This window comes from Gopherus evgoodei, chromosome 3, assembly GCF_007399415.2.
Source record: "Gopherus evgoodei ecotype Sinaloan lineage chromosome 3, rGopEvg1_v1.p, whole genome shotgun sequence".
In the NCBI taxonomy this organism is placed as follows: Eukaryota; Metazoa; Chordata; order Testudines; family Testudinidae; genus Gopherus; species Gopherus evgoodei.
In genome coordinates this window covers 222,030,429-222,050,152 of record NC_044324.1, presented here as the reverse complement: position 1 = coordinate 222,050,152, position 19,724 = coordinate 222,030,429, and the positions used below count along the sequence as shown (strand labels likewise).

At 47.8% G+C, this 19,724-nt stretch overlaps 1 protein-coding gene across 5 annotated transcripts in view; it reads left to right on the top strand.

Annotated features, from left to right (window-relative positions):
• Positions 1-19,724, top strand: part of KLHDC3 (kelch domain containing 3) — a 36,467-nt gene that overhangs the window by 7,920 nt on the left and 8,823 nt on the right. For 4 of the 5 annotated variants that reach the window (XR_003999800.1, XM_030558177.1, XM_030558176.1 and 1 more), the window contains exons 2-8: positions 5,629-5,876; positions 8,589-8,765; positions 11,590-11,705; positions 14,255-14,326; positions 14,568-14,781; positions 15,128-15,214; positions 17,016-17,124. Coding sequence is in view for 4 of the 5 variants with exons in the window: in XM_030558177.1 (XP_030414037.1) it covers positions 5,723-5,876; positions 8,589-8,765; positions 11,590-11,705; positions 14,255-14,326; positions 14,568-14,781; positions 15,128-15,214; positions 17,016-17,124 (929 nt within the window). In the remaining variant the exon portion in view is untranslated. Of the gene's footprint in view, positions 1-5,628; positions 5,877-8,588; positions 8,766-11,589; positions 11,706-14,254; positions 14,327-14,567; positions 14,782-15,127; positions 15,215-16,114; positions 16,775-17,015; positions 17,125-19,724 lie in introns of those variants that run through there. The other variant, XM_030558179.1, reaches the window with a different exon arrangement.

Genomic DNA, 19,724 nt, shown 5'->3' with positions numbered 1-19,724 from the left:
AATCTGTTAAACTGTGGAGTATCAGAGGGGTAGCCATGTTAGTCTGGATCTGTAAAAGCAGCAGGGAATCCTGTGGCACCTTATAGACTAACAGATGTTTTGGAGCATGAGCTTTCGTGGGTGAATACCGAGTTCAACAAGCATCTGAAGAAGTGGGTATTCACCCACGAAAGTTCATGCTCCAAAATGTCTGTTAGTCTATACGGTGCCACAGGACTCTTTGCTGCTTAAACTGTGGAGTGGATGGTGTACTGTGTCTAAGCAATTAAAATAACCAAAAAGTGATTCAACCCTAACAAAACATGAAAGAGAAGGTTTAGTGAAAATTAGAAATTGTGACCTTTTAATGCTCCCTGAAAAATTCTTACACTTAAAAAAAAAAAAAAAATCTCAGGTGAATAGCTTCATTAATATTAAGATTGTGAACTTATTCCTTTGTGTGAAATATCTTCACAGGAACAGTGGAACATGCGTGACTTAGAAAATCTCTGGAAAGATGGTATAAATATTATTCCTAATTAAACTAGTGACTTGTAACTGAATACTAGAAACTAAAACTTACAAATGGAACTTTACCTTGGGCCTTCTTTACTGTAATATTACCCATGAAGGAACATGGACCTGTTAAGTTTGCTGCTACATGAGCAAACCTATGAGAGGTCACGTGCCTGCTCCAGACCACTGAGTTTGATTCTCATGTGTAGGCTATATGGGGGGGAGAGCCAGCCAGATAGGATGGTGAGGGAGATCTGCATGGGAGGCAGCACACCAGAAGTGGGTTTTAAGGAGACGCATGAGGTGAAAGAGGATGCATGGTGGACAAGAAATAGAAGTGATTCAAGCATAAAAGAAGGTCGAGAAGCAGAGAGTAGGTGGAGGAGAGAGGGTTGGAGGAGGAGTAGGTGATGAGAGGAAGGGCTGAGGTTATGCCCAACCTGGAAGGGGAGGCCAAGCAGTTTGAATACAGTGTGGCAGAAGACAGGCAGTCACTGCAGGGATCTGAGGGGAGTGAGGGAGACCGTGGCAGAAAAGGAAGATGAGTTTAGCAACAGCTCTTTGGCTGGCCTGGAAGTGAACGTGAGAGTGAAGATAATCTCCCAGGTTCATTCCTTGCTCTTCATTGTACTTTTATGAATGTTGACTATGCAAATTAGAGGCCATGTTGTGTATTGCTAACAATATAATTGTTTAATCTTCTATGTTGTGATCTTGAAAAGATCTTGTATTTAATAGAAATGGACGTGTAAAGAGGTGAGAGGCTTGAAAATGAATTCATACTTAACCATGATATGTACGCTTGTACATGGAATGTACGCTGTTTGTAAAGATCTAAAGTACAGATAATGTTTGTCATTCATATTGTGTGCTAATGAATAGTTTTTATATTTTTGTTACAGACTTAGATGAACACTTTCAAATATGGGTGCCTAAAGTTAGTCACGCTTCAGAGTAGCAGCTGTGTTAGTCTGTATCTGCAAAAAGAACGGGAGTACTTGTGGTGCCTTAGAGACTAACAAATTTATGTGAGCATAATTTTTCATGGGCTACAGCCAGAAGTGGGCTGTAGCCCACGAAAGCTTATGCTCACATAAATTTGTTAGTCTCTAAGGCACCACAAGTACTCCTGTTTTTTAAAGTTAGTCACGCAATCCAAATGACTTGATTTCTTTTCAAAGGTGATGAACACCCAACTCTTATTGACTTTGCTTCGATGTATGTCTCTACTTTTTAGGGATGTATTTGAAAATGTTGGCCTGCGTGACTTGTAACTTGCATCAGGATGAGTTAGGGCTTCAGGTAAAAATAGTGTATGTGGGATTTTCAAAAGCAGTTTGTAGTAGCCTAATTCTACTCCCTGATTAGGTCTGTCAGGGACAGAATGCTCCCAAATGTCACCCACTACATAAACTTTTTTTTTTTTAATGTATCAGTCCTCTAAAAAACTGAAAATGTTCTTTTGCTGAAAGCTGCTGCATCCGCAATAGAATCAACTTTTAAAATGCCATAAATTTCATTGTGCAAAAAGGTTCAGATTGCAACTGTGTGATGAATGGTTAACAAAGCTGACAAAATATCAAACTTTACAGGCAAGAGCACGACTTGCTATGGCCTTGTAAGGGATAAAGAATTAACAAATGCTGTAGATTGGTGCTTACTGCTTAATATGGCTTTAAGAATCCATTACCAATCAGCTGTGCTTAACAAAACAACAAGCTTTAGGGCTGTGAGTGTATGGAGAACATATTGGGCTGTCAAATGCAGTTCCAGAAACTATCCTCTTTCTGCTTTTGCTACTGTACAATGTGCCAGGCAGACTGAGGAGAGTTCAGTAGCTTCACTTGCAGCCTTATATGGTCTCTGTAAGGGCATACTTTTCAGCCATCCATTGGCTGCAGCACGTGCTGTGGCAGGCTTGTGTGTCTACATTATCTACCTCTCCTGCATTTACCTTCTTTTTTAGAGGGGGAAAAAGGAGAAATGTGTGAGGCGGAGCCTCTCTGCGCACAAGTACAACTAAGGTCCATCTACTCTGCCCTTCTCCCACCCAAACCCCCTTGGCATCAAGTCTCAGAGCCTGGGTTGGCTGGCGTGTGCCTTTGCTGAAGGGCTGAAAATAGCAGTGTAGACGTTCAGGCTCAGTCTGGAGCCTGGTCTTTGAAACCTCTCCGGGTTTCAAAGCCTGGGCTGCAGCCTGAATGCGATTGTCTAAGCTGCTATTTGTAGCCCCCTTGTGCAAGTCCCCCAGTGAGTTGACTAGAGCTCTGACTCTTGTTACCATCGTGTGTGTGTGTGTGTGTTGGGGAGCTTAACTTAACTGTGGCTGTGCTTTTGCACCGAATCCTGCCTGCTGGCAAACCCTGGTTTAACTGTAGCATTACACAGTCTGTGGAATGTGCTCTGCTCACAGTTGCTTTTTTAAGATTTTGGGTTGTGTGAAAGCATTCACTGTGTTCTCCCATGAAATTATCACTAGATTACTGAAACCAGAGAGAGCTGAGTCTGAGGCTTTTCTTTCTGCAGCTCCGGACAGCATCTCTCTGCGTAAATGCGAACACAGATGTTATGCTTTTAATACTAAACACTGTGACTCTTCCTCATTGAAAGGAGGCTGCCAGCTGACTGAGAAGCTTAAAACGGCTGCTTTGGTGGTGGGTCAGTGTGGGGCGGGGGAGCCAAAGAGTTCTTAAAGCAGAAAGTGTGTTCCCCATCCCCATGTACTCGGCTAACTCAGATGGCTCCGTGTGCAACCTCAGCCCAACTCAGATCAAGTTGCAAGGAGAAGGTTCTGAAGTACCTCCGGAGAGGAGATTTGCACGTTTGCTGCTAACAAGTGGGTCCCTGCCTGGCATGTCAACCAGGCTGTAATATCCAATGGGAGAATTCAGATTTCCATGCTTTTGGAACTTATCTTTTCCCACCTTTCTTCTGCTCAGCTGAGAGAGATGCAAAAGCCTGCTCCCAGCAGCAGGGAGACATGAGGCGTCCTCCCTTCAGCGAGACACAATGTGGTTATGGGTGCATGTCCTGCAGCAGCTGATTGTTACATCCTTGGTGTCTAATAAGGTCAATCCAATTGTGATGTGGCTGTCAGTCCCCTAGGAAGTGGGGTAAGCCACTCTCAGCTCTGACTGTTGAACGGCTAGACTTGAAATTACCAACTAGTCTAACGGTGACCCTAGCAGTCAGCATGGCAGCTTCCTGAGGGATGTTCTGTAGCTTTTGTGGGGAGCTTATACAACAGGAGTTGGCTGGTGAGAAGAAAAACTGTTGATGTAGCTGAAGTTTGGAATTGTTCCAGAAATGGCTTGGAGTGCTGCCTACAGCTTGGAGTGTTGCCTACAGCTTGGGTTCAGGTGAAGAACTGGTTCTCCAACTGCTGCTCTGCTGGGGAAATACTCTGGAGTGAATTCTGTTGGCTCATTAACTTCTGGAGGTCAAAGTTACCAGTGATGATGTTGGGAAGATAATAATGGCTCAGGTCTCTAACGACTGTTGGTGTTGTTTAATGGTGGTGGTTATTGCTCCTCTTGCTTTTCTTGTGTAGCGTTCTTGTGCCTTTGTGTAATAGTTGACTGGTAGCTCCCACTGTGCTTAAGGTTATAGAGCAGTTTCCAATGTAACTTACTGCTCAAACTTTCTGAAAATATCTTGTGGCTGAAACTTTCTGTGCTTTCTCTTGCCAAACTTCAAACGTCAAGTGCAGCGAGTCCTTTCTGCCTCGCTTGTGTTACGACAGATTGGCGTGGAAGTAGGGTTTCTAGTCACTGTTGAGCAGGGCTACAAAAGTGGCTGAAGTTGGAAACCTAGCCTGTTTCCATCTGCAGAATGCCACACAACACCTGTAACTTCAAAAGGTTAAATAGCTTGCCCAGAGCCTCTGTTCCCTGGCTGTAAAACAGGGATAGTTCCACTTTCCTACTTCACAGGGTGTTGAGAATAAACAATGCGATACTCGCCTATGATGGTGGTAGGGGACCATATAAATGCCTAGGTTAAAAACTGGTGAGTTTGCTAAATTTGAAGAGGAAAAATTAAAGTGAATGGAAAAATTGCCTGTGTGTGTTCTTCTTGGGGGTTTGCCAAACACTTCTGATGTGCTGTATAAATGCATAGCATACTCTGACTTGCCATAGAAGGACCATTGGCTGCTGCTTTAACTTATTGTGGTTGTCTTAGCTGGTCGGAGATGGAAGGAAATGCTATCTGTAATCCCCTCTTTCTCCCCTGCCTTCCTTTTCCCCCGTCATAGCCTTAGGCTCAGTGGGAGTGAAAATATGAGCTAATCAAAAGAGACCATCAGAAATTCCAAATGTTCACAGGTTGGGCAAGGACCTGCCATGGGGCTTGTCTGCTCCTTGAGTGTCTCCCACTGCACTGTGATCAGGAGAGGGAAGGGACTGCCAGTCTGGCAAATACATAGCTTAAAACACCTTGTGAGCCCAAGAGATTATGAACAAAACACAGTGTATTGTGAGGTGGAGCATTTTTTGCCTCTTGGTGACTAACTTGTGCATACTGAGCTACTGGCTTTGTGTGCTGCGGGTAAGGAGAAGAAGGTGCTGTAATGACACAGGCACATAGTCTGTTCTGGGCAGGCTTCGCGGTGCACCATGCACTGTTACTTCCTTGGGCAATGTAATCTTTAGTGGAACCATCCAGCACATATAGTGGAATGGGCCCGGTACTTATGGGAGACCTCACATTGGTTGGTATCCTGGTTTTGGACTAGGGACCTCAGAGGAAAGGTTCTGCATCCCCTGAGCCATTTAGACCCCTGGTGTCACTGAGGCTGACATGATGAACTTTCCTGCTTTTGCCACATTCTGTAGTGTCTGAAATGGCCCCATCCTGCCCCATGTTTCTTGCTCCAGAAGAAGCTTGCCTGCAGGCTCCCTTTAAGATTCCCTCATAGTAGATACAGGGAACATAGTCGCAAATACCCCCATACCAACAAGGGTGGGAAGACCCTTTGTATGCATGTTCTAAACAGATATTTAAAATCTTCTCCAGTAGGAAAGCTGTTGGCTTGAGAGCTGTGTTTCCTTTGTAGCTGGCATACAGGGAGCATGGGGAGACATTGAGAGTAGGGATCTATCTTCTGAGCATTGCATTCTGTCTCTGTTGCAGCATTAAGTGGCTTCAGCCCAGCATGGTGGCAGCCGTATGGGTATGAGGCTGTAGCACCCTCTAGCTTTGAAGGACAGATCATTCACAGAAGGGAATGTTACGGTGGACTGTGCACTTGGAAGGTGGGCCTCGGAGAGTGAACCACGCTGCTGTGGCTGTTGGCCATAAAGTGTATTCCTTTGGCGGGTATTGTTCTGGTGAAGACTATGAGACTCTGCGGCAGATTGATGTCCACGTGTTTAATGCAGGTAAGAGCATTACATCCTTGCGGCTGCCATGGGCTGGCAGAGGCTGGAATTCCCATGCCTCAGTTGTCAGGTTACACTCAAACTCTCATTTCTCTTGAAGTCAGCTACAGTGTGCAGGCCAAATGTAAGACAAATGCACCACTGCTCCTTAGTTTGGAGAGCACTGATCCTTGTGAATTGCAATCGTCTCCCCTAGAAAACACATCTGTAGGTGCAGGGCTTGATCTCCACCTTCAGGGGTAGCACAGGTGATGCCTTTGTGAGCCCAAAGTGGCCAAAGCTGCAGCTGCCCACAGGACAGAGTGGTGGATGTATCTGGAACTCAAGGTTGAGGCATGTCAGGGCATTGGGGGCAATTGTGAAGTGCTTTGAGATCCTTGAATCAAGAGGTACAACACAGGTTCCCAAAGTGGTTGGATCAATGAGGAGCTGACTGTTGCCATGGTGCTGGCTCTTTCTTTTACAGAGAAACTGAACTGAAGGGAGGGGATGACACAATGAAGAGCAAAGGCAGAGACAAACGAGAGTCTGAAAACGAACATTAAACGCTACTAAACATATCTAAATACATCCCTGAAGCTACTCTTCCATGAGGCAGTTAGTGTTACCTGTGTGACTGTAAAGGGGAGAAGTGGCCTGGGCAGCAGCAAACGGGAGGGGAAGTGTCTGCTAGGCAGTCTGAGATCTGTGAACAACCTATGGTGCCCCTGCGTTACCCATCTGTAAATCCCCATAGCATATCTTGCAGTTAGGGAAAGCAAGTAGGCGGTAATTTGCTGGCGATCCTACAGTGACCTGCAGCCTGAGGAATGTATTTCAGGCTCCCACTTTACTCTTTAACAGTATTGCCTGCTTCTCCCTTATTTCTGGTTACTGGCAATGTGTTCTCTCTGAAGTCTTGTCTTCTGTACCACTCCACAGCTCAGAGGAGTTACCTGCCTTCATCTTGGGAGAAGCATGTGGTGTATTAGCCAGCTGATGGTTTATTAGAAGCAGGAAACTGCCAGTTGCTGACCTAAGTGGGTTAGTGGCGAGAAGACCTTTTAGTTGAGGACGGACACCCATAGAGATGTCCTCAAGCTTGAAAATAGAATCTAATCAAGAGCATAGGAATTTCCAGACCAGTCGTGCATTGAGTCCATATGATGTCTTAGACATTGTTTCTTGCACCATCCAGTATTGGCCAATCTAATAAATGCTGATGCAATAACATGTATGTAGGGAAGCTGCTGCTAACGCGATCGGCTAGTAGTTCACTTATGCCCTGAAGCAAGAGAGTTCTTAACCCTTTCTATATAAAAACCTAAACCCTTTTATCCTGCCTAATGGAATATGGATGTTCTCATTATTCATATACATGTCTGTTTTTAACTACTACTATGCTCTTGACCTCAGTGATTCCTTGTGGCAATGAGTGCCACAGGCTACGGGAGTGTTTATATAAAAATATTTCCCTGTATCAACTTTCTAAATCCATTGCTTTGTTGCCTTTCAATTTCACTGAATGTCCCCTTGTTTTCCTCTTATTATGAAAAGGTAGACAGCAGCGCCTGGTTTCCTTTTTCCTATGCCATTTGTTGTTTAGGATGTCATCACATCTTGCTCATCATTAGCCTCCTTTCTAAACAATCCCAATCTTAGGAATCTCTCTTCATGTGGAAGTGTTTGTGCCTCTAATCACTCTCCTTATCAGTGTCTAACCTCCCCTCCCCTCCCCTCCACTGAGAACAGAACTGAAAACAGTATGCCAGGAGATGGTAGGGTGTGCCATTGATTTATACAATGGCATTATAATCTCTGTGTTACTTTCTGTTTCATTCCTTATGCATCCTAACATCTTGTCTGCTCTTCTGGTTGCTGTACATAGCATAGAGATTTTGAGTGTCCCACAACTTAGAACCAATAATGTTCATGAGTAGTTAAAATTATTCCTTCCAATGACTATTACCTTGCATTTGCCTTCAGTGAATTTTATGCTGCCTGTTCACTTAGCTTTGTTGGGTCCATCTGAGGCTCCTTACAAATGTCTCTAGCCTTGATTTATCTAAAGAATTGTGGTCTCCATATGTTGCCATGTCACTCCTCTCCCCCTCTTCCTGCTCATGCAAATTCTATATCTAATAATTTCACCTAATTTACCTGTTGTTAGTTTCACTGGTCTAATTCCAGGAACACCCCTAAACTTAGGTACAGTAACTTCATTCTTAAGTTTCTTCAGACTCCTTGAATATACCATCTGATCTGAAGGGCTATGCTGTTCTTCAACTGATCAGTCTCTCCAGACCTTGCTCTCTGACGTCTGTCTGACAGTGCCACATGTCTATTACCTGAATAGAATTGGCTGGAGTAGTTGTCTCCTCTGATACCCTGTGTAGTGAAATCTGATGCAGAGAAATAACTCAGCTTTTCTGCAACGTCCTTGGTTGCTCCCTGTACTCCCTGGTGGGCCAGCAGACCCACCAATATCTACAGAGGATTTCATGTTAGTGTGAGCTACAGCTACTGCTGTTCAAATTCAATTAAGGCTTTTTACTTGCTTACCGGAGTATGCCCACAATGAGCTGCAGAATAACTGCAAGTGGTTCTATCCACATACAAGCATTCACTCAGTGCACATGCTGCACTCTCCGCGTTCACCTGCAAGGCAGCCTGACACCTGGTTTGAACTGGGCAAGTCAACAAAATAACACAATCTGGGGCTTCTGCTTTCAGTGTCTCTGCGCTGGACCAAGCTGCCGCCGGTGTGGACAAACAGCCGGGACCACGTGAGGGAGGTCCCCTATATGAGGTATGGGCATTCAGCAGTGCTGATTGATGATACCATCTACATATGGGGAGGCCGTAACGACACTGAGGGAGCCTGCAATGTACTCTACGCCTTTGATGTCAGTAAGTGCCAGCTTTTCGCCCTTCTCCCTCCCCTGGTTTCATGGCAGTAGTGTTCTGCTCCCCCACTAGGTGTCCCTGTGAAGTGATGGCTGCGGTTTGCTCTCTAGAGCAGCGGTAGGCAACCTATGGCACGGGTGCTGAAGGCGGCACGCAAGCTGATTTTCAGTGACACTCACACTGCCTGGGTCCTGGCCACCAGTCTGGGGGGCTCTGCATTTTAGTTTAATTTTTAAATGAAGCTTCTTAAACATTTTAAAAGCCTTATTTACTTTACATACAACAATAGTTTAGTTACATATTATAGACTCGTAGAAAGAGACCTTCCAAAAACGTTAAAATGTATTACTGGCACGCAAAACCTTAAATTAGAGTGAATAAATGAAGATTCGGCTCACCACTTCGGAAAGGTTGCAGACCCCTGATCTAGAGAAACACTGCAAGAGGCTGGGAAACTGCCTTTTATTGGGAGCATGTGAGCAATGGGGTCTCTGGCTAGCTTAGCAGCATTGGATGTATTCGTATGTCTGACTCTGTTGCTTTTGAACTAGAAATGACAGCTATTTAGCTCTTTTCTAATAGGAAATTAGAATTAATTAGACTCTTGAATGCTTTGAGTTCCCTTTTGTCTTAACTAAAATCACAGTTCTCCCTTCTTGTGACAAACAATTCTGCATAACTATTGCTGGAAAAAGTTTGAGGGCAAGTGAGCTCTTGAAGAGCGTGGATGCTCCAGGAGAGGGAAGCTGTTCTTCTGTGCAGCCCTTAGTGCCATGGGGGGGCAACGACAAAAGCAGGAAGAGGATACTGATGTTGTAATGCGTAAGAGTGGGAGCGGCAGTAAGCAGGCCTGGTCAGAGCGGGGTGGAGCCAGGAAGGTAAGGAGGAGGTGCTTCAGCACAGTGAGGAAGCAATGAAGGTGTCTGAGTGGGCTTGATGGGTGTGGGGTGACTGTCGCAGCTGGTGGGGCAGATCAGAACTAGTGCATCAGAAAATAGGTGAAGAAGGATTTCAGGAGAATGGCAAAGGGGATGTGGAGGCAAGTGGGATTCATGGACTGAAGAGAAATGGGCTCTCGGGGTGAAGTTACCTACCTCTTTTGGCTTGCTGCATGAGCTCTTTTCTCAGGCTGCTGCTGGAGCTTTCTCTTTTCTGACAAGCCCAGCTGGAGAGGGCAGCCCTAGCAAATCATTGCAGACACAAAGGGCCTGAGGCAGCTGGTCCTACGCAGCTGCCGCAGCTGCAGCTAAAGCAATTTAGCAGTAATGTTACGTGAAAACAACTGATAGAAAGGCCCCAGGCTTCTGCCCTAGTCCAAAACCCTGCCAAGCCTTCCATGCACATGTGCCAGGTCCTCTCCAAGCCTGGACAGCGGGCACTGCTAATCCTGCTTCACGCGAAGGAAGTGGTGTAAGCCTCATTGAATGAGTCACTTCAGATTGGACAAAGCCCTGGGGACTGCTGTAGGGTACAGGCCTGCTCTGACGAGTGGGGGTGCCGGTGTGGACTAGATCAGGTGTCCTAGGTGTGTCTGTCTCTGATTTCTGATATTGCTCTTGGCTGGGCTTTTGATGATAGCACATGACTGGCTTTGGAAGTGGCCCCAAGCATGGCAGGAATTCTGGTGGGAACAATGCTTGCTTTCCCTTTCTCCCTGATGCTTACACTGACCTTCCAGCAGGCCCCTTCATTAAGCTCCAGCTGGAGTCTGGGCAGATAACTATGGCTGGAGGCCAAGTTCAGAGAAGTTCTTGTCTCCTGGAGAATGTTGAGCAGATCCCAATTTTGCCACTTCCTGAAATAAGCACTGCTGCTGGCTGCTAGCAGCACTGAGAGGATCTCCTGCTGCTCCAAGGCTTATCTGTGCTTGTCACTGGGGTCCTGGGACAGGTGCCCGCATGAGCTTGGCAGTGACTCTCACTGGCTCTATTTCACATTGTCCTGCATGGAGAACACTTTTAGCTGGGCATGGAAATGCCCCTGAATGGAGTCCATCTCCAACGCTTGCAGACCAAGGAGCACGTCACAGAGAGAGAGCTGAATATGATTACTGAGGCAGGTGGACTTGTGGGAAAGAAGAACAGAGGGGCAGGCAAGCTGGAAACTCTGGAGGGATGGGAAAAGGTGCAGGTGAGGAAGTGTGAACAGGAGTGGGACAAGTACTGTAATGATGGAAAGAGCAGATCATTCAGAGAGAAGGGCTCCCTTGCTCTTGGGAAGCAAATCCACTGATGCAAGCAAGTGGGAAATGCCTTTGACTCTGAATAGGATCTAGAGTTCTGCATCCTTCAGCCATCTAAGGCAGCCAGCATCTCAAATGCTGCCACCGCGCGTACTGTCACTACAACGTTCTGTGCAGGCTGGTGACTGAAAATATGCAACTGCACATTTGAGCTGCCCCTCAATTGAGCTTTACATCGATAGAAAAATAAAGCCCCCGAAGGAGTTCTGTGCTGATTCGGGGTACTCGGGTTTGTTAAATACATATTCGGAATGGCTGCAGAATTCGGCATCACTGTCACAGGAATCAGTAGGCCTTGCCACAGAATTTAGATCCCACAAGGCCCCTGTTTGTGGGGGCCCTGGCAGGTGGCCTGACCTTGGAGAACTTCCCACCAGCACTAAAGGCAGATGGCCCATGTGCAATATCAACTGTTCTAGTCTTTGGCATGGACGTAGCGGGAAGGGGATGGCTTCCTCATTTGGGAGGTGGTGGCTTTTGTTTCCTTGGAAGGATGTCTTCTCAAGAACTGTTCCCATTTAGTCTCCCATCCCCGAGTATGCTGTTTGGTGTCTGCTCTTAACATCCATTGTCTCTGTATTTTAGACACTCACAAGTGGTTCACACCCAAGGTCTCTGGAATGGTCCCAGGAGCAAGAGATGGGCACTCGGCTAGTGTCCTCGGAAAGACCATGTATATCTTCGGAGGCTATGAGCAGCTGGTAGGTGGTCTCTGGCATAACGTATGTCTGTCTGTCTGGAGAAGTCTGGCAACATCTGAGGAACCCTACTCTCTAACAGCTTGTCCTGGTAACCAGAATACTACTATCGGCACAACAGAGGAACACCCATATCTAAGACTGCTGAACCGTAGGCGCGGGAAGTAGGGGTATGCTGCAGCACCTCCAAGATTTATGTGGGGCTGCTGGCCCTGTGCCCCATTCCCCAGCTGCTGGCTCTGTGCGTAAAACCTGGGGGTGCTTCCTATGCCTATGCCCTGTCCTGGCCGTCCACCTGCACTCCATTCCCCAACCCCTTACCTCACCTGGGGCTCAGGTCCCAGCAGCTAGCCCCAACTCCCTGGCCACTGGCTCCATGTCTGGGGCACTGTGCCTTTCCTCGCTCCTGGGGCCTGTCCCACTCATGGCCCTGCACCCGGGGCCCTGCTCCCTAGCTGCTTACCCCATGCCTGGCCCCCCACTCGGCAGTAGCCCGGCTCCCAGGGCTCCACTCCTGGGGCCTGGCCCCATGGCTGGGGCTCTGCTCTTGGCTTCACATGTGGGGTCCCGGCTGCCGGCCCCTGCCCAAGACTCTGCTCCTGGCCTCATGCCTGCCCCCACCTGTGGCCTCGGCCCCCTTACCCTCTCCAGGTCTCATCCTCGCAGAGACACAACTCTGCTCCCAGCCTCAGTGCAGGGGAGGGGAGGGAGTGCAGGGGTAAGGGGACTGGCTTTCAGCACCCCCCACTACTTAAAATGTTCCAGCACCACTGTGCTGAACACATTCCAGCATAATTCCCTGGTTTTAGTTCCTGATAAGTTGGCCAAATTTTAGGAGTTACAGCTAAAATGTTTTAGGCTTGGTCTGTGCGTCGTGGAATATTTCAGGGAAAAAATAGGCAAAAACAATTAGCCTGTTGAGAACAAATCTAGCACTTCAAAGGTTTGGAGCCCAAGTCTCTAAATTGACATCTGCTCTAGGATTAAAGGGAAAGATACTTCTGCTGGCCCTGTGAAAATCCACCTAGATTTGGTCAAGATACGCACCAGGGAAAATTGCCACTTGTATTTGTGCAGTAGAACTTATTCTGTGCTGCTTAACACTCTGAACATTCAGTCTGCCCCAGACTTGCCCCAAGCCTTGCTGAGTTCCCAGGAGAATATCGAAGTACTGTTAGCCTAAGGGCAGTTGCGCTGGTCTAGGAGCCAGGAGACCTTCACAATTGTATTCAAGTCTTGTTTTGGCTAACAGTAGTTCTGTGCTTGTTTAGCAAGTTCTCATACTTCTACCCTCGGAGGCAGGTAAATGTGATTCTCCTCCAGCCCCTCCCCATTTTACAGATGCGATTGCACAAACTGTCTTCTGGCAGAACTGGCAATAGCAACCAGGTATTTCATGGTAGACACAAGTCTTGGTTACTTAGACACACTGCTGCGCAGAATGAGTATGCCGACTCTGTGCTAGGCAATGTGTTTTCTTCCCCCACTGTAAAAGCTGGCCAGCTAGATAACAGCTTGCTACTGCTACTTGCTAGCAGAGTTAGTGCAGCCATTTGAGCTAGAGGATTATGCAGTAGATCTGATGATCCTGGATTCAAACCGGCTAATGACCTATGTGTAGGGGGTCACTACAGTTGCACATGGAACTTGTGGGTCTCTGTTTATAAAAATCCTAGGAAATTACATTCAAAGCCCATTAGTGTCATGAAGTCAAGCGCTTAATTCATTCCGGCAATTCCTAATGTTGCCTGGGCCACTTTGGTTCTGTCCCTTTGTGCATGTGCATTAGGATGCAGTCCTTAACTACGTGATCACTTACTGTCTCTTGTCTGCGGGACCTTTTCCTCCCATTGCACAGGATGGACCGTGAATGAGGCTGTTGTCTTAAAATCCTTGCCTCGCTTGTAGCAAAAGTTAGAACATAGCATGAGCTATGGAGTTGCGGGAAGAGCTAGGATAGCCTTGTAATTAAGGAACTGGTCTGGGACCCAGGAGAAACAGGCTTTGCCACAGACTTCCCACGTGGCAATAGACGTACCGCTCACACTAGGATTTTCACAGGCAGTGGGGCCCTGACATTCAGAAGTGCTGAGCACTCAGAACTGCCATTGGAACCGTGTGGGAGCTGTGGGTGCTCAGCATCTCTGAAAAATCTAGCGCTAGGCGTTTTGAGTTGGGCACCCAAAAGTAGTGGATACTTGTGCAGCTATTGACTGGAGACTCTGGTTTGCAAAGCACTCAGATATTACAGTGATGAGCACCAGAGAAAAGCCCAGGAGGCCATTCAGTTATTCCAGATCCAGTGTGGGCTGTGATGATGTCCAGTAAACAAGGCCTGGGTCCACCTGCTGAATGCTAGGGATAAGAAATCCTGGGCAGCTGCTTCATTCCCAGAGGCGTCCATCCTGTGCGTCGAATGAGTTTGACATCAGATGCGAGTCAGTGGACTTCCAGTTTCCAGAGGATATTACAGGTCTCGAGGCCATGCTAATGTCCTGAAGGCCACGAGGTCCTGGTCTGCCTAACAGTTGGGTAATTGGGCTCTCTTCCAGGCTGACTGCTTCTCAAATGACATCCACAAGTTGGATACCAGCAGCATGATGTGGACTCTAATCCCAGCAAAGGTCAGTGTCTGTTTATCCCTTTGGACCATGTAGAACCCTTCACCTCTGTTACCCTTCAGGGTTGTTGCATAGACCTGTTGTGTAGCTTCTGTCTCACTTGGTTGGGACCTGCAGGAGTGCAAGTTCTCTGTGGGCTGGCTGCTCATCTCTGAACTCAGCCACCGAGTGTCAGTTATATCATCTCCCGAGGTAATCTGCATTTTCACTGGCGTTACTTACTAGCAGCCTGTGTTTGTTCCAGGGCACACCAGCTCGCTGGAGAGACTTCCACTCGGCCACCATCATTGGGACAAAGATGTATGTATTTGGTGGCAGAGCAGATCGCTTTGGGCCCTTTCACTCCAACAACGAGATCTACTGTAACCGAATTAAAGTGTTTGACACTGAAACAAACTCTTGGCTCGACTCCCCTCCTACTCCATTGCTCCCTGAAGGCAGGAGGAGCCACTCGGCATGTGAGTTGTCTCTCTCTAGGGGACAGGGGGAGTGGGAGGGCTTAGTAAGGACAAATGGGAAGGAGGAGAGGTGTGCGCAGCCTTCCTGGCCTGCTTGGCGAGTGAAAGGGGTGTCTAGTTCTCTGGGTAGAAGGGGGGATGTCAAGGGATGCACAATGACCTGTGACCTGCAGGAAAGCAGATGCATAATGTAATCCCAACTGTGCATGCTGCCTCAAATGTAAAGAGGGCATGTTGGACGGGAAGTAACTGGGACCTCTTTCCTTTTGTATTTGTGGCTGATGGGAGGCTGGTACAAGCTCGGTTCTGTTCTGTGTGTGCTGATGTTTCTCCTTGCTCCCTGCAGTTGGCTACAATGGGGAGTTATATATATTTGGTGGCTACAACGCACGTTTGAACAGACACTTCCATGATCTCTGGAAATTTGATCCAGGTATTTAGACTTTAAACTTCTCTCACTTTATTTGTAATGTGGTAGTGCCCAAGGTTGTCGGTTGTGATCGGAGCCCCCTTATGCTGGATATAATACACTCATCCTGGAGGACACTGTCCAGGCTCTCAAAGAGCTTGTGAATACCCACACACACATACAGATACATACTATCAATGATCTGGCAATGAAATGCTGTTCTGGTGTAAATCAGCTTGTGACTTTTCCATAGTGCTGGCTTCAAATCACTTTGCCAGATACAAATGAGAGCGAAGTAATGCGGACAAGCACTTTTAGCCAGAAAAAAGGAGTCTGAGCCACCTCTGTGGCAATACGCTGCACTGTGTCCAGAAACGAGATTATCTAAAGCAGGAAACTTCAGCAAGGAAGCGAAGGAAAAATGGTAGCTAGGCTAGGGTTCCCCTGGAGAGTGTGGAACGTGGGGGAGATCCTGGCTTCAGCAGGGGGAAGCCATTCACTTTGAATTCTAGCCTGACCCCCTCCCAAAAGCCCAGCTCCCTGCTGCTTTGATACCATAAGACTTAATTCTGAAGACCAAGAGGAACGGCTTGTTTCGCAAACCACTCTTCTAGTGTTCTGAGCACACAGCTGGGAGCCAGGAAGTAGAGTTCAGCCCATGACTATGGGCAAATCTCCGCAGTCTCTCTTAGGTCCCCCATCTGTAGAAAGGATGATGCTGTCCTACCGCCTGGGGTGTCATGAGGCTGGATTAATATTTGCTAAGTGCTTGTAGCACTTGAAGGCCTATAGAAGTGCAAAGCGCTTGTCTAGGGGATAGTGATGCGCAGTCTGCTTTCTTCAGAGACAGATCTATGGGCTAATGGGTGGGCTGCTGAACAGAGTTGATACCTGCAATTTCCTGAATGGATTTGACATTTTCAGGAACCTCAGCAGAACATCCATTCAAAGCTGTTTGTCCTTGCTGTCCTCTGTTAAAATGGGACTCCACAGCCTTCAGTCTCCTGTTCAGCAGTCCCTTGTCACAGCTGCCCTCTCTTCTGATGGGCATCCGTGTCACTCTTTGGGAATGGCTCTGCACTTAATGCAGCTGTCAGCAGGTGGCACTGCATCCATGTGCACCCTTCAAGAGAAGATGCTGAAGAATTGTGTTTCAGGAGAATGACTGACGGGGAAGGGACGTTGGCTGGCCTCTTGCTCATGGTCATGTCCCCACTCCCATTTCTGCTCTCTGGCAAATCTGAACCAAGCTCATCCCTGCAGTTCTGAACCTAAGTAGTTTGGGTCTGTGTAGAGAGACTGGCTTTGTTTCTGCTGGATAGAGCGTTCTGTTGCTTCACATGGGAAGGGTCTGAAAGTTGTTTTTCCTGCCTGAATCACGAGAGGTGAGTTTGGCAGGCTGGGTGGATGGGCTCAGATCTCCCTCGGGTCAATTACTGGTGGAGAGCATGTACGTGACCCTGATTGGGGTATCTTCAAGAGACTCCACAACGCCGTCACACTGCGCTGACTCCCACAAATTGTGTTTGAGTTCAGTGAGAACCTTCCCTCTGCACTTGGAATAAAGGCCTTCTGAATGCAGTGTCCACAGAGGAATGCTTCTCTCTTTGTGGTGGGAGGGGGCGTGGGGAGGCTGCTCTTTACATCTGGTAGAGTTCTAGGACCAGCCTGGCAGGTCCCTGTGTTGGATGCACTGTATTGTTTAACACTTGGTAGTCTGCCTAAGACTTGCGCTTGTAAATATCTGTAACTCGGGCTATTTGGGGTTTGCTGAGCCCTCGCCTGGTCTCCTGTTCCAGTGACAGACTTGTGTATTTTTCCTCAGTATCTTTTTCCTGGAAGAAGATCGACCCCAAGGGGAAAGGGCCATGCCCTCGCCGCAGGCAGTGCTGCTGTAGAGTGGGGGACAAGATCATCCTCTTTGGGGGCACCAGGTGAGTACTGGGCCAGAGTTGTTTTCCTTGGATTCCCTTCACTCCCAGGCTGCAGTCAGCTCCTTTTTCTTCACATAAAAGGGATTAAATGAAGTCATCCTCCTTCCTGGCCCCATGGGGATTGCACATCTCAGCCAGATAACCCAGGACTTTTGAACATAGGCAAAAGGTTGGTTGCGTTCAGTCACTGTTGGTATTACGGTTCTGATACCCTGAGCAGGCTGATGAGAAGTGGTTTATCAGACTAGGGTGGAGAAATACATTTGGCTTCCTGGGGTATTATCTGGGAGGAGACTGAATGAGGAGAATGTGAGTAGGGGTGGCATAGGTGGCCCTCCAAACCTCTCCTGTATCCCCGGACAACTGAGCGCCCCCTTCATTTCCACACCCTGCCTGCCTGTGACTGCTCCCCCATCTCAAGCAGGGGTTGTTAATGTATGTGTTGTGGGGTCCTGGGCCTGGGCAGAAAAGATCTCTGCACTGACGCACATTTCCGGATCATCACACCAAGATTCTGTTTGAACATTGAACCATAGATGGCTTATCAGAATGGAGATCTTCTCTACCTGCTAGGATCTTCCCTGTCTCCCCTCATACATTCCCTCCCTGCTCATCCTTCCTCCACATAGTTACACCCCATATTACACTGTCCTATGATGTAAACAAGGGTTCTTCTACCAACAAAGTCTATTAAAGCAGTTTTGATTGCATACGTGTCAACCTGCCCAGTTAAACCCTTGAAAGCCAGGAATTGGCCAGTTAAGTGAACCACCTTTTTAACTTCTTATCCCGCACATGACTCTCGCTGACCAAGCACCTCTGCAAGGAGCTCCTTTGTATCTGCCAATGTTTAAAACCCACTCGATTCCTCTAACTCATACTAAGGCACCAGCACCGTGCTATCCCCCACAGAACCCCTCAGCTAGCACCGTGCTATCCCCCATGGTATTCAGGTGCCCCTAAGGTAGGCCTGTCTGGCCAAAGCACTAAGAGGCTCTGTAGCCTTTAGTGGAAAGGTGATGACTCTGAATCCTCATCGGTATGTGCCAAGCCCTGACTCCTTCCTCCCCATTAGTACAGGATTAGTTCATGTGAGACTTTCTGCCTCTGGTACCATGAAGACGATATCCCAGTCCTGCATTCTTACTGGGTATGGCCTTGGCAACATGCGCTTGGAACCAGGAAAAGCAAATCCCTTCCCATTCTGCTGCAGCTGCCAAGTTGAAATTGTCCCCAGGGTTTCTTCCATGTGGGTACAGGGCACCTTGGCGCCCTGTAGTCATTGTCTTTCTGTGTTAATGGCCTCTCACAGACGTTGGGGCCAGAAGGGACCACCATGATCATCTAGTCTGACCTCTCTGAGGAATGGTGACAAGTTCTAGGTCATCTCCTTCTCGAAAGAGGGAAGAGAAAATTCCAAGCATCTTTGTACATCACCCAGAAGTAAAAGGACACACTGTCTCCCTTCGCCTGCTCTCAAAGGACGGTCTAGTGGTCGTCAGAGTACTGGGAGTCACAACTTCTGGGTCCTAGTGTCAGGCCTGTCACTGACTCACTCTTACCTCACCATGCCTCAGTTTCTTCAGTAAAATAGAAGTAATGAACTAACCTTCTGGGAAGGGAGGTGGTGTGCAGCACAAGAGAGCCCTGAGTGAAAGGAGTTATGGCGAGAAAGGTGATGTTGTAAACTGTTGCTGTGGAACCCAGTCTGTCCATCTGTAGTAAACCTCCAAGACCTAAGTATCCCTTGCTGGGCACATCCCTTCTGCCCCTGCTGCTGAAAGTTGCTGCCCGTCTAGTAGCAGGGAATGAATATGGAACTCCTGGTCACTAGAGCTGCTTGTGAAACCCTCCACGTGATCACAATGGCTGTATGGCAGGGCAGTGAACTACAGCTGGGTGACAATTCCTGTGTGGCCAGATGCACTTTTGCAAGGGCTGAAGTTTTCATTTGCTAATGGGGGGGCCCTGGAGTTAAGGATTTGGTTGTCAAACATTGGCAGTGACCCCATCAGGATGCAGGGCAGCTGGATGTGGCCAAGAGACTTAGTAGCTGCTAAAAGCAAGGAAATGCCCCAGCACCTCCTCAGACCCTCTGCTCTCTGAACTCTCAGCAGTGACAGATTATGGCTGTGTAGCCTGTTTGCAAATCTGCTCCAGGTGTCAAACACATGTTAGTTCAGAGGCTTGAAACGCCTTTTATCCTCTCATCAGCCTGAAGTGGATCAAATGCTTCTGGGCAGAGGTTGTCCAAGGGCCCTTGGCATGGCTTGCTGAGAACCCTCGGGCACTGATGGGTGGCAGAGACCAGGCAAGGACTTCAGTGTCAGTCTGAACAGACTTTGGTGTAGCCCCTGGGATAGGTGTGGGGCTGGAGGATGGGTCACTTCTGCCTTAGCCTCAGGTGAAAGCTCCTGAAGGATTCCAGCTGAACTCTCCAAACTGCTACAGTTGGAGTGTGGGAAACAGTGACGCTGAGGATGCTTTTCAAAGCAATGGTCCCGGATTAGCGAGTCCACTGAGAGCTGAATGAGCAGGGTGGGTGGGGGTAGAAAGTCTGCTTGGTGCCTCCTGTAGGCAGCGAGGCTCTTCTCTGAAAG